Genomic DNA, 14,522 nt, shown 5'->3' with positions numbered 1-14,522 from the left:
CACACACACAGTGCTTTTTTCTGGGGGGACACGGGGTACACTAAGCCTGGGGGCAGGAGAGTACCAAAGCTTTACTCCTCAGCTGATGAGAACAACTGCATTGTACATGTCCACTTCAAGTTCTGCCCCAGACTTTTTTAAAAGGAAGGAGAGTCTGTGGTAAGGTGAAGTCACAACAGCAGCTGGGCCAAATTGCACCACATGGCAGTTTATTGTGAATCTAAGTTTGGCCTCATTGAGGGGCAGTATTTCAATAGGAGTAGGAAAATAAGAGTACCTTAAACATTTTTTCAGATTAAAATTTCCTCAAGCATCTGGGTAGTCTACAATTCCCAGCACCGTTAAACTACAGCTCCCAGGATTCTCTCGGGGGAAGCCATGGGCATGCAGACTTATACAAAAAAAAGCGTCAGGCGCGTTCCGCGAGCTAGTCTGTATGACCACCCGGAAGCTCCCTACAAAGGAAACGCGGCGGCGGCGGGCTCCTCTACTTTTTTTCTTAGCTCTATGAGCCAAAGCCGTCACTTTCGCTCCTCGCCTCCTTTCCGCGTTCGCGTTCCGGCAAAGCGGGAGCCTCCGCGGCCGCCGTACGGAAGCCGAGGGGGCCGGGGTGGGGCCAATGTAGGCCAGGGCCGCGCGGGCGGGGCCGGGGCGATGGGGAATCTGTTCGGGCGCAAGCGGCGGAGCCGGGTCACCGAGCAAGATAAGGCCGTGCTGGTGAGAGCAAAGAAGGGGCTGGGAGGCAGGGAAGGCGGCGGCGGCGGCTGCAGGAGCAGGATGCTGTGACTTGAGTGCAAAAGGCTGCAAGGTAGCCAGCAAATGTGTGCTGCAAAGGAGCCCCTGTGCCTTGACAGAGCCCGGACCCGCATTTATCCCACGTAGACCCATGTTTCCGCCGTATGTGACATGCCCAATTCCCCTGTATTTATTTATTTATTGGCAGTTTGTTTGGGTGGGGAAGAAAAGTGATTTTTGGCAGGTGCTGTTTCTCCTAAATGGGGTGGGAAAGCCAAAGATCTCTTTCTTAACACAGCTGTTGAAAGTTAAAGGAACTTTGGCTTCTTTTCGGACTGGCTACACTTTCTGTTTCTCTCTAAAAAGAAAAAGAAAGAAACCCGAGCAAACGAACGGAAGTCGTGGTGGTGGCTGTCGTGTTCCGGATTACTTTGGCAGTCAGCTGGAAATACTGCCAGGCGGGTACTTAAGAGCAGCAAAGCACTATTGAAAAAAATCAGCCTTGAATTTAACAACTTGCCTAGTAACAGCCATAGGTGACCAGGAATTGCATGCAGGCGAGTTCGTGGGGTCGGGCAGTTGGAGAAGGGGCTACAGTGCTCCATCTGCCAGCCTGCCTAGTTCCCAGGCAAGCTGTGGAGGAAGGAAAGCCTATTTGCCCATGACCAAGCTGCTGGGAGAGGGACAGGTTGTGCTGCCTCTCTTCCACCAGTCTGTTATAAAAACCACTACTGAAGAGGTTATTTGCCTGCATTTCCTTACTGTCTGTGGAGGAGTATCATAGAATCAGAGTTGGAAGGGACCCTGTAGATCATCTAGTCCAACCCCCCTGCAATGCAAGAATATGCAGCTGTCGTATACACGGATCAAACCTGCAACCATGTCATTATCAGCACTATGCTTCTCCCTTCTTCGCAGCCAGGATAGAAATGCAGCCTCGTCATTTTGGGGGGGGGGGTTCATTTGGAAGGCTATTATAAAATAGTAGCACACTATGTAGAATGAGAAGTTTCGAGGTTGAAATAAGATGCCCCCAGACTGAGGGGATAAAGTCACAGTGCTTTGGGAATGATGGGAGCTCTGTCTGGTGAAGTCTTGAGATTCCACTGGATTATCATTTATATAGAGCTGGAATATCTAGGTCAATATCTTAGCCACAAATGTGTTCCCTATCCTTGACCATAGTTTGTGAAATAGGAGAGCAGTTGTGCAAGCTGCATCCTAAACACAGTTACTAAAAAGTTTTCAGAACCCTTTGCTAGTGGGAGAAAAATCTCCAGGAGTATGGAGAAAGCTGAGGCCTCCACTACATTAGGGACACCCACTCCCACAGTGCTTTCTCCTGCTGATGGAGAGGATTTTGTGTGCCATCCTGCTCACCAACCCCCATTCATCAACATTGAGAAGGGAGTAGGATTGCATTTTTAAGTCCCTTTGAACTGTTAGTGACTTATGAACAAGCATGTTTAGGATTGTGCTCCCATGGTATCTGTAAATGATTGAATACCATGTCTATGGTGTGGAAGAGATTTCTGAGTGTCAGAAAGACCGGTGTTTTCAACACAAAGAGCCTGTGTTCAGCCTGTCACATTCCAACTCCTTGAACTGCACCAGAGATGGGGAACCTGTGGCACACCAGATGTTGGGTTCCAGCTCCCATAATTTTGGACCATCCAACATGCTAATGGAGTCCCAGCAACATCTGGAAAGCCACAGGTTCCCCATCCCTGGTGTATATAGACTTGTGGCAGCTCTCCAGGATTTCAGACAGCCCTTATCTGGAGATACTAGGGATTGGCTGCTTTGTCATCACACCACTTTATTTCGCCACTGCATCTGGTGTATTCCAGCTGTGGATTTGTTTTCTGCATTTTTCTCCAAGCACATTTGAAAATGCTTCCTATCTTGGCATCCATTGCCAGTCTCACTTTCAGCAGTGATCGGCTCCACTCAGGATCCCCTATCATAGAACCATAGAACTGTAGAGTTGGAAGCATAGCTGTCAACGTTTCCCCCTTTTAAAGGGAAATTCCCTTATTCCTAATAGGATTCCTCACAAGAAAAGGGAAAAGTTGACAGGTTGGAAGGGAGCCTGGGGGGGGATCAGTTAGTCCAACCCCCTGCAGTGGAGGAATCTCAACTAGATCATACCTCACAAATGGCCACCCAACCTCTGTGCAGATGGTTCTTCCTGACTAAGTGCAGAACCTTACATTTGTCCCTACTAAAATTCACTTTTGGTCCAGTTCTCCAATCTGTTAAGGTCAATTGAACCCTGATTCCGTCTTCTGCAGTATTAGCTACCCTTCCCAGTTTGGTGTCATCAGCATATTTGATAAGTACCCCCTCAATTCCTTCGACCAAGACATTTATAAAGACATTGAACAACATTAGCCGAAAAACAGAACCTTGTGGCTACTCACTTGTCACATTTTTGAAGATTTGCCTTCAGCACAGATTTACTCTGCAGTATCCATTCTAATATTTAGGGTGCCCCTAATAATGTAGAGGTGTCAAAAGCTAGATGTAGCCATCGGAATTGGAACTGTACTCAGTAAAGCATTGCAGTGAGTCTGTCCCTTAACTACTGAAGGGAGGGTCTTTGCCTTAATACAGTTCTTACTTAAAACCAGCTGCTTGCCAACTTTTTCATTTAGTTCTTAATAGTCTCATTTAGTTTGCATACTAACAAGAGGTATAAATGCTCAGTCTGCGCCTCAGTGGTGAGAAATCCATGGCCTTTTAGTTATTAGCATGGCCAATCATCAAGGATGATGAGAGCTGGAGCCCAGCAACATCTGGAGGGTCAAAGGTTTCACATCTAGCTGAACATCCCCCCCTCCACTAGCTATTGCCCTGGGAATGCAACATCCCTATGCTCCACTAGCTGAACATTGTGCCCCAAATCTGAATTCCACATACTGTTTTGTAAGTCTGGAATATCATCAGATAGATGCTAGTTTTATTATGCTGCGGCCTGAGAGCAAAAGCAATTTGACCAACTTGAAGGAGGAAACACATGGTAAAGCACTCTAAAACTTTTATTGTCTCTCTCCCACCTCTCCCATGAGGTACGATGTTTCGTACCCGAGAGCCAAAGGCAGTGAGTTGGTGTTTAACTTTGCAAGGTGGAACTTTAAGCTTCTTCTGCTGTTTTTGCAGCAAGCCAAAAACGGGAATAACAAAGTAGGTTTGAGGGATCAGACTGCTGGGCTTATAAGCAGGTCTGCCTTAAAGGGAGATTTTGGTTTCTCTTTTCCAGTGGTCATCCTAGCAAGGCTTGTTTGTGCAACTTCTAATGGCCAATTTATTTTCTCCTGTAGCAACTGAAACAGCAGCGGGACAAACTAAAGCAATATCAGAAAAGGATATCGCTGCAGCTGGAGCGGGAGAGGGCTTTTGCTCGGCAACTATTAAAAGATGGCAAGAAAGAGTAAGTCATTCCAAGTCACTTTGCATCCTTTCCATACGGAGGTGCTCAGTTTATGGGCTGGTTCAGAAAGTTAAGGTCTTCTCAGTGAGATGAACCCAACTGCCCCTGTGGCCTCTCTTGTATGGGTAAAGCTTGAATTGACATATTGCATTCCACTGATAACGGCTAAATGATTCCCATTATTTCAACACGTGAAGCATTTACTTCCACACTTGAAGAAACTGCCTATGGGAAGCTTTCTTTACAAGTGCATCCCTGGAGGAAATTGGGGTGCATCATGTAGAAACCTTAAATCTCTGACTGGCCATGGTTTAATATTTAAGCTGAATACTGTTGTTGCTGGTGAAGCGTTCTAACTACCTTGGCTCAGCCTGCATAATAACGCAGTGCTAAAATGAATATTTTCATGCATAAGGTTCCAGGTTCAGTCCTTGGCATCTCTAGTGAAACATGGTGTGGCTAGGAGCTACTTTGGTACTAAATGTACCAGGAATTGATATAACACATAAGGGAAAGGCTGTAGCTCAGTGGAGTAGCCTGCACAAGGTCCCAGGTTCAAACTCTGGCATGGCCAGATAGGGCAAGGAAATAATCCTGTCTCTAAGGAAATCTGCTGCCTGTCAGAGTAGACCAGGGTGGGGAACCAGTGGCCCTCCAAATCATCTAGCACAGGCATAGGCAAACTCCAGCCCTCCAGATGTCTGGGACTACAATTCCCATCATCCCTAGCTAATAGGACCAGTGGTGAAGGATGATGGGAATTGTAGTCCCAAACATCTGGCGTTTCCCTATGCCTGATCTAGCATATCCATTGGTCCAAGAAACTATGGCTATTGTATATGAATGATAGAAATAACCCCAACAACATCTGGAGGACCACAGGTTCCCCATTCCTGGTATAGACTGTACTGAGTTTGATAGATCACTGTTTTGATTTTGTATAAGGCCACTTCCTGTGCTCCTAACTCCAGTGAGAAGAGTGATTTGAAGCTGTATAAGCTTTGTTAAAATTTCTAAACGGGTACTACTGAGCATTCTTAAAATGTTCCTTTATTGCATCCTGCTGGAGAGAGGAGTCCTTTTGATGATCGGTCACACAACGGGCAGCTTCATTCATGTGACACAACCAGCAGAGAAATAACGAATCTTTCTCACAATGCCAGGACTTAGGCATCTAATGAAATGGATTGCCCTAAACCTGCGGTCAGACAGAAGGAAGCACTTCACATGTTGCAAAATTAATAATTGAAAAATTAAATATTGTGATGGCCGCGAGCTTTAATAAAAAATTTAAAGGGTCAAGTAAGTAGAGAATATACATATTAGTTATTGCTGGTCATAATAACTAAAAATGGGACTTCTGGATCTGAGGCAGCCTATCTGACCATCTTTAACTTATTCCTTGCTTCTGAGAATATTGGAATCAATTTTTTTTTTAATTATTTAAAAAAATCAAGATCAGCAAGGCAAGGCAGAAATGGCTTTGGTTTGAAGGATTGTTTTCTACAGCCGGTGCTTTTTTTCTCCTCCTAGGAAAGCAAAGTTTCTGCTGAAGAAAAAACGGTATCAAGAGCAACTGCTGGACAAGACAGAAAACCAAATTAGCAACCTGGAACGCATGGTAATGGAGGCATCCAGTGTCATTGTTTTCAGGGCTTTTACAGCTGTCATATCCGTATGCTGCTAAATTTTGTTTAATTGTGCTTAACTTCTAATTCAAGCTGTCTTAGTACTTAGCATTAGTTGGACATCTTGGATTACAACATGAATGTTTAAAGTGTTGTTTTGTTTTGTTTTGGGTTAGGTTTTTTTGTTTTTGTTTTGTTTTTTGCTGAGTTCCAAATGCAATGTCATGTTTTAAGCTGTAATATCGGCCTGTGCTGCAGTGTTCTGCAAGCCAGTTTTGTCTGTTCCTCTTCCATTTGGCTCTGTGGTGGCCTGTGGAATGTAGAGCATACTGTCTACTGTGGCTGCGGTTGTCTACTCTCCGTACTACATATTGATGAAATGCATCACTCGCTGACCCCCTCTGTTGACTTCTGTTTCCTTCAGGTCCAGGATATTGAATTCACACAAATTGAGATGAAAGTGATTGAGGGCCTCAAAATTGGTAATGAGTGTTTAAATAAGATGCACCAGGTGAGTGTGAGCCCAGGGTCCTTGGGACTATTTCATATGGGACACTGGTTGGGACATCTCTTCTGACCAACCTTCTTTTCCTGTAGGTTATGTCAATAGAAGAAGTGGAAAGGATCATGGATGAAACCCAGGAAGCTGTGGAATACCAGAGGGTATGTATTGTCCCTGTGTATCATCATGGAGATCCTTTTAACCATTGCACTGCTTCATTCTTATATTTGTATGATAGCAATTCCACCCACTTAGATGCTTGAAAGTGTTTCCATCGTGCCACCTAACTTGCTTATGAAGAGGAGTGGAGACCCTATTTTGCTTTAACATATTGCATTGCAAACCTAGAGACTAAACTGTTCTTCGTCATTGCCCCTTAAACAGGTCAGAGATGACATTTGTTCATGTCAAGAAGACTGTCATAGAAGGAGGGAGGGAGTTGAAGATAGCTTGAGTGCCAAGTGGCTGGGTTTCAGCAGAGTATTTTGTAGCTTTGGGTCTATGTTCCTATGTTACACTGACCCATAGATGTTCTCATCTTACAATGCTTAAGGATATGGTGCTATTCTGGTGTTCACCATGCATTCTGCCCTTTTCCTTTGCAGCAAATAGATGAAATGCTGGCTGGCAGCTTCACTGTAGAAGATGAAGATGCAATTTTAGCAGAATTAGATGCCATCACTCAGGTGAGTGTTTAATCAGCAACACTGGTAATTCATTGTTGGGCTACATTTTGCAGTGGACATTTTTCATCTCACGCGAGGGGATTATCCATCCCATATACCTGGCAGGTAATAAGGGGTCCTTATTATAGCTGCCTTGCATTTATGTCTTCTGAAGCCTTGAAGAGGTCAGTCCAATCTTCCCAAAGAAGCTTAAAAACAAAGAGGGTGATACCCAACCAAGTCGTACTCAGAGCTGACCTATTGAAATGTATGGGCTTAAGTTCATTGAGTATCGCAAATGCTGGATGCTGCCAGTATTGAATAACTTTTACAACATGTTTCCTTGGTTTACCCTTTGTTTTCTTTGCCTTCAAATGAAAGATTCTTCCACACTAGTGTCTGAAGATTCATGTGTCCCCAGTTACTTCCGTGGATGCAATCTGTGGTGGAGATTCTGGCCTGCTCCTCCTCCTATGGCTCCCTTCTTAGAAGGGATGGAACTTCACTTTGAGCCATTAGACTACGTTCACGCAATAAATGTCGGTTTATGTGAATGGTTGGGTCATCTGCCTGATGTAACAACAAACCCATCCAGGGCAGGCAATTGATCAGTTTCTTGCACATAGGAACCAATGTCTCTGTGCTGCCAGAGTTCAAGCTCAGCTTATTTTCCCTCATCCACCCCACCACTGAATCCAAGCACCAGTGCACAACCTCCTCTAATTCAGATGTCATGTAAGAAACACAGCCCCAAAATTAGCTTGGAAATGGAAAAGTGGATAAAGGATTGTTCCCTGACCTCGTGTAGCAAGGTCTGATGCTAGGATAGTGGCAGGGTCCTGGTGATCCTAATTTTTGGGTTGACCACCAAAGTTTGTGGAACCCCTGCTGCCTAATATCCAACTCCACCACCAATCTGGTGGTGATTGTAAAGCATTCAAAATATTAGTCTTTTGATGCTTTCCACAAAATTCCATTGCTTATCAGAGTGCACAGATGAGCATATTATAAGCTGCTGCAAACGCAAAATGTGGTTGCCTGATTACTGGTGGGTGCCAGACAATCAGAACATAAATGGTTTTGTAACAGTTGCACTGGCTGCCAATGCTTTTGCAGACCCAATTCAGAGTTCTGGTTATTACCTTTAAAGCACTGAGCTCTCTGGAACTGGGTTACTTAAAGGACTACCTACACTCATACTACCCTGCCCATATCTTGAGATCTTCATTGGATAGCCTGCTTCAGTGTCTGCCAGTGAAAGCAATCAAGCTGGCAGGTGCTCAGACTAGGGCGCAATGGTGGCCCTACAGTTATGGAATTTGATTCCTTGGAGATCAGACAGACCCCATATCTTGTATCCTTTAAAGAGGGCTTAAAGACCTTTCTCTTTTCCAAAGCTTTTAATGTGACTCATAGAGAGCAGCTGCTTATTGGAATTTGGATTGTGGTCCTGTTGCTGGCATTGATTCCATGGTTAATGTTGATTCTGTATTGTAAACATGATATAAGTCATGTTGTGGAGGACTTTCTCAAAATGGGATATAAATCTATTAAATAAATGAATGAATAGATTGACACAGTTATATTCCCAGACCAATAGCTGCCACCCAACATGATTAATCAGGGTAACTCGCCAAGGAAGCAAAAGTGCTGCTAGAATCTTGTTAGTAACCCAGAACCAAAGCTCTAGAGCCCAGCCAAATTCTCAGCTTCTGAGGTGGTACAGGGAGCAGCACTCCTTCCTATGCACTTGGAAGTTCTCGTTTAGAGTTGCTTGTTATCCCCAGAACATTTGTTTCACAGTGTGACTTCTTTTCTTGCAGGAACAGATAGATCTTCCAGAGGTTCCATCAGAGCCTCTCCCGGAAAAGATTCCAGGTAGCGTTGTCTGTCTTGGTTTCTTTCCCTCAGTTGTGCAGGCTTGTGCTTTTGGTTGTGCCTGCATGAACCACGTGGCACATGGGAGATTTAAGAATAAGCTTGGCAGGTACTATGCAAGCACCAACTCCACAGAGCGCTCTTAAAGCAGCTCTAGAGCACTGACTATGTCAGACTCCACCAAAGCTTTACTGTATGTAATCATGCTACAGCCCAACTCTTGACATTTGTAGAGTGCTTTAAAAGGTCCAAAGACCTTCATGTGTATTAAAGGTAAAGGTGAAGGTACCCTTGACCGTTAGGTCCAGTCGTGGATGACTCTGGGGTTGCGGCGCTCATCTCGCTTTATTAGCCGAGGGAGCCGGCGTACAGCTTCCGGGTCATGTGGCCAGCATGACTAAGCTGCTTCTGGCGAACCAGAGCAGCGCACAGAAACACCATTTACCTTCCCGCCGGAGCGGTACCTATTTATCTACTTGCACTTTGACGTGCTTTTGAACTGCTAGGTTGGCAGGAGCAGGGACCGAGCAAAGGGAGCTCACCCCCTCGCGGGGATTCGAACTGCCGACCTTCTGATCAGCAAGCCCTAGGCTCTGTGGTTTAGACCACAGCACCACCCGCGTCCTTATGATTTTCACAACAAATATAAGTTAGATCAGTTGCACTATCCCAGTATGGGGAGGGTGGGGAGAGTGGATTCATGGTACAGATGATGTTTGAACAAGACAAAAAAAGGAGGCCAAGCTCTGGTTGAAAACCCTGTTGTAGCCATAAAACTGGTGTTTGGTTTGGGTGTTTAAAAACAAACTCAATCTGAAATACAAGGTAGTGGACTTGTGGAGAGTGGAGGTGAGCAGCCATAGGTGTACAAAAATGACTGGCTTGGGAACTGGAAGTTATATAGGGCATAGGGATTACTCAGCAATCAATGTGTAAGTCATACAGATTCCTGGACCTCTAAAGAAACAAATAACAAAAGCTGCCATTATTATTATTATTATTATTATTATTATTATTATTATTATTATTATTTGAATTTGTATACCACCCTATACCTGGAGGTCTCTGAGTGGTTCACATAAAAAGATCACAGTATATATAAAAAGTAAAAGCAATAACCCAATACCTCCCGAAAGGAGCCACATTTTATAAGGGTCTGGGGTGTTGATCGGGTCAACCCAAGGCCTGGTTAAAAAGGAATGTTTTTGCCTGGTGCCTAATGGTGTATAATGAAGGCGCCAGGCAAACTTCCCTGGGGAGAACATTCCACAGACGGGGAGCCACTGCAGAGAAGGCCCGTTCTCGTGTTGCCACCCTCTGGACCTCTCAAGGAGGAGGCACACAATACATTAGCCAGTATAGTGTTATATCATATCCTTCACAACTTGGAAGAATATCCTCACTTGTTGGTACTGTAGTAGTTTCATCTTTCTCTGCAGAATCTCTTGCCTCTGCCTCCTGTAATAAACTTGTATGCGGTGCAGTTTGGCCCAGCTGCTGTTGTGACGTAAACTTCAATATACCTTACCACTGTCTCACCCTCCTTTTAAAAAGGCTGGGGCTGAACCTGAAGTGGGCAAGTACAGTGTAGTTGTTCTCATCAGCTGAGGAGTAAAGCTTCAGAAGTCTCCTGCCCCCAGGCTTAGCCTCTCCAGAGAGATTTGGGGAAAGTACTATCTCAACTTCCTTGTTGGCTGCCCTTAGAACATACAAGGCGTAGAACTGTATCAGGGCAGCGACAGGGAGTGTTCCTGCTCTTGGCACAAGTATACAGACATTCAGGAGCATTTCAAATGGAAAATCACAGTCTTCCCTCAAACATGAAGATATGTTTGAGAGATGTTGCTGTGGGATTGGGAGTGTTTGCTTGCATAGCATCTCCTTTGTCTCCTCTAAAGGGAGCAGGTAGCAAGACAGACCAGCAGTAAGACTAGATAAACCATTGGTCTGAATTTGGTTAGCTCTAACTCCAGCTGAGAAAGTTAACGCCTTCCTTTTTCCTTCTATTTACAGAAACATCACCGGACAGAGTCAAACCAAAGCCAGAATTGGTGGCTGCATCTTAACTCCATTTCCTGGGGGATCCCTGCAGGCTATCCTGGACTCCCAGCATGCCTAGGGTGCAAGAGGCTTCCGTGGTGTCGCATTGGCTCTGAACAGCCACGCTGGAGCAGGTTTCCTGCACAGAATGGAAGCTGTAAACTGGTTAATATCCCATATCAAGATTATTTTGTAGTGTGCACACTCCTTTTTTTGTAACGTAAACTGGATTAAATGGTGACTCTCAAAACCCTTCAAGCCAAATGCTTTCTACAGACCTGATGTCAGCTGCAGACCTGCCTCAGACGCCAGCACAGCCTCTTGCTAACTCTGCCTAAGTCCCATGGTGCCCTTTTGAGCTTGTGGGCACTGTGAAAAGTTACGAGCTTTCTGCTACCGTGCGGAAAGAATTGCTGGGAACCCTCTTGGCCTTCCTCTTCACTTGCCTCTCTTCAGTTCTCTGGCTTTTTCGAATGGGTTCTCTCTCTCTTTTTTTCCCTTTGTTTTTTTGGAAAGAATGGAATTTACGGAACTTTGGCCTGTACCTGAATTAGACCTTGCTAGCTTGATGCTGAGATGGGAGCATCACTTCCAATGGTAGCAACAATTGCTTGTGCTGACGTGGTAGTGGAAATACAAGAAGATTACCCCGTGTCCAGTGTGCTTCTGAGACAAATGCAGTTAATAGTTCTATGCACCACCAGGTAGCGATGCGAGGCTGCTGGCCTTGATCTCAGAAAACTGAAGGCCTGTTTCCTACAGGGATAGGAATCTATAAAAAGTGCTTGCAAAGGATTAATTCCTGAAATCCTATACAGGCATCCTGTTTCCCCCTTCCTTTTTCTTCCTTAACAAATCCATGGTGTGAAGAGCCGAACACAGTTCAGCTGAAACTTCTCAACAGGAGAGGGGTTTGGTAGTTGCAAAGCGGCTTCTTGATTAATCTTCCCTTCCCAGCTTATCACAGCTGTGAAATGGGCTGAGACAGGAGGCACATCACCTGTTTTCAGAGGTGGAGGCTGCCTGCCATGTCTGCTTTTCCTCTGTTCTTGTATGGAGCAGTCAGGAACATGGGAAGCCAGTGGGGCTAAGTATTGCTTTCCTCATAATTATAGAAAACCTGAATGTGCTTCTCCGCCCCCCTCCTGTATGCTCGAAAGGGCTGGATCCTAGTTCGTTCTGATGGCCTCCTTGCCCTTAAAAGGATGACAAAAGACTTTGCCCCAGATCACACGGCTTCAGGAACCTTGAAAAATGGGTCTGACCTGCTTTCACAGTTGCAGCCCACCAAACTTGTATCCCAGACTTACTGCCTTTTGAGAGCCAGCTGGTCTGTGCTGAGCACGACCCGCAGGACCCGCTGAGATGGGGGCCAACCATGGCTGAGCGGTTGGATGGGTTGATGCAGTGGGGTGGGGGGTGGGAGGAGAATGATATTGAAGGCTCATTCTACATACAGAAGTAGTAGAGGTTGCCACTGTCTGGGGTCTACAGCTCAGCACTGATAAACATTTCCTCTGATTGACCCCACTTTCTCTCTGAACCCTTCCCCAAACCACCTTGTTAGTGAGTGGAATTGTATCCTCAGGCTCCTGGGATTCAAGCCTCTTTGAATGTAGTGGGTTTTCCCCAGTGGGTTTTTGACCAAGGCCCTGCCTGTTTTGCTGCTGCAAAGAACCCTGAATGACTCGTCTTCAAAGTCCTCTGCTAGCACTTGCCTATTACCATTCACAGGGAGATGGAGCTGCTTGATAGTGGCCCTTCAAGGTACACCTAGACCTTCCCCCACCTAGGCACTCTTTGTTAGCATTAGGAAGGCTGACAAGTAGATCAGATTGAGTTCATGGTTCGCACTTAAGTCATCCTTTCTATATAATGTGCTCAAAGACCATTCGACCAGCCTTTACATCTGGGAGACAAATAATTACGGGAAGTGTGCTGTGATTTCTTACAAGTTAGTTTGTCTGTTGCCAATTCTGTCTCAGTACTGCTGTATTCACTTTGTTCACCAGGTGGCAGTCCTACCCTTACCTGTTCCATCACTGTGGCTGAGAACAAACATTCTCCGGCTTTAACCTCTTAGTTGCTGTGGACTGCTGTCATTGACTGATTGTTACTACATTTGTGAGCAAATGCCAAGGCCTGCTTCTCAAGCAGGACTTTCTCATTGGTATTAAGGGTACTGTAGAAGCATTCAGCTTCCCTACAGGGATCCCCAGTAGGCTCCATTGCGCCCAGTTAACTAGGTAGCTCAGTGCCCAGGGGAAATTAACGGGAGTGCGTTTTTCTTCCTCTTCTTCACTGCCAAGAAGTACAGGAAAGAAAGCCAGCGAAAGAGCCTGCCAGCTCCATAGAAGAGTAAGGACTGCAGATATGTAAAGTGGCCTTAGAGAGTAGCCACAGTGCTAACTAAACAGCTTCCCTCTGCAATATCCCCAGTCGGTGACATCTTTGGCTAAAGCCGGGTAAGATTAGGGCTGCTGCCCAGCCTCTCCAAACTCTCTGCTTCCTGCGCGTGAGTCAAAAATTTCCATCTCTTGGCTGAATCTCTGTGCAGCTCCTCAAACAGTAAAGCCAGCAGGAGCAGTTCAGGGTAGCAGCAATAAAGTGTTTCTGACGCCTTCAATCTCTGGTGTCCAGTCGCATACCTCCATCAGCAGCCAATGCACTTCCTCCCACGCCACCCCACCTTGGGACCTGAAACGTATAGAGGATGTTGGCTTCCTAGGATTTCTCTTACGGAGCAGGAAGGGCCTTTCTGAAAGAATCCTTGTTGGTTAGAAAGTTAAGGAGAAGATTGTGAATGGCACTCTCCTGTTCCAGAATGTATGCAAGGGGCGGTTTTGACTTGCTAGTTTGTTAAAGAGCAGCTGGACTACTCCATGGCATTGTTGGTAACCTTTGGGGAGACTGAAACTGGTGCTACAGAAAGAAGGGACACAGGTAAGAGTGTTAATGTCAGCCTGTCTTTTGTTTTTGTTTTTCTGCAGTGGGTCTGCCTTTTTGGTGGGGAGGAAAAGCCACAATGAGTGTCCCACACAAAGCATCCTCACCCCCAGGGGATGGCAATCTCAAAACAGAGAAGAAAAGAAATTACTGGGTTTTCTTTTTTTCTTAGGTGTTCCTGGGAATAAAACTCTTCAAATGGAAGAGACCAAAGTTTAGCACCCATTACGCAAGTGGCAAGACTCTAAACAGAGCATTACTCAAAAGTTGTCCACGAGGGAACAGTGCTTCTGCTAGATATCAGCTTGATATGGATGTTCTTCCCGCTGCCTTGACTTCAGGGAGTTGCTGCCTTTTAAACTCTGTGTGAGTGGGCACCTTGCCTCCTGAGCTAGTTATCCCTTGTGGCCTCCGTGCATGTTCCTTAAGAAGAGTTGCTTCTTTATTTTTATTTCCTCCTTTCCTTCCTTTCCTTCATATGCCTTGAGCTTATGTAACTGCTGCTGTGTGATGCCTGGCCCTGATGTGGTTTCTATGCCAACCCAGTGCAATACTGGGCTACTGGGAGAAGGAAAGCAGGGAGAGGATTTTGCTCAGGTATTGGCCAAATCAGCGGTTCTGGGGGTGTCAAAAATCAGAATGGCTTTTCTGAACTCCTAGCCTGTCTTATAGATCAGGAGTGGCTAACCTGTGAC

At 45.5% G+C, this 14,522-nt stretch overlaps 1 protein-coding gene across 1 annotated transcript; it reads left to right on the top strand.

The window, feature by feature from the left end:
- The first annotated feature begins 593 nt into the window (after nucleotides 1-593).
- CHMP6 (charged multivesicular body protein 6) lies at nucleotides 594-13,507 on the top strand. Its single transcript, XM_053375516.1, has 8 exons — nucleotides 594-717; nucleotides 4,059-4,168; nucleotides 5,702-5,789; nucleotides 6,221-6,307; nucleotides 6,394-6,459; nucleotides 6,904-6,984; nucleotides 8,787-8,841; nucleotides 10,855-13,507. The coding sequence occupies exons 1-8, from the start codon at nucleotides 655-657 to the stop codon at nucleotides 10,905-10,907; spliced, it is 603 nt and encodes a 200-aa protein (XP_053231491.1). The 5' UTR covers nucleotides 594-654; the 3' UTR covers nucleotides 10,908-13,507.
- Nucleotides 13,508-14,522: the final 1,015 nt, after the last annotated feature.

The sequence above is a fragment of the Podarcis raffonei genome, chromosome 2 (genome assembly GCF_027172205.1).
Source record: "Podarcis raffonei isolate rPodRaf1 chromosome 2, rPodRaf1.pri, whole genome shotgun sequence".
Lineage (NCBI taxonomy): Eukaryota > Metazoa > Chordata > Lepidosauria > Squamata > Lacertidae > Podarcis > Podarcis raffonei.
Note: the sequence above shows the minus strand (reverse complement) of the source record. Positions and strands in the feature narration are given on the sequence as shown.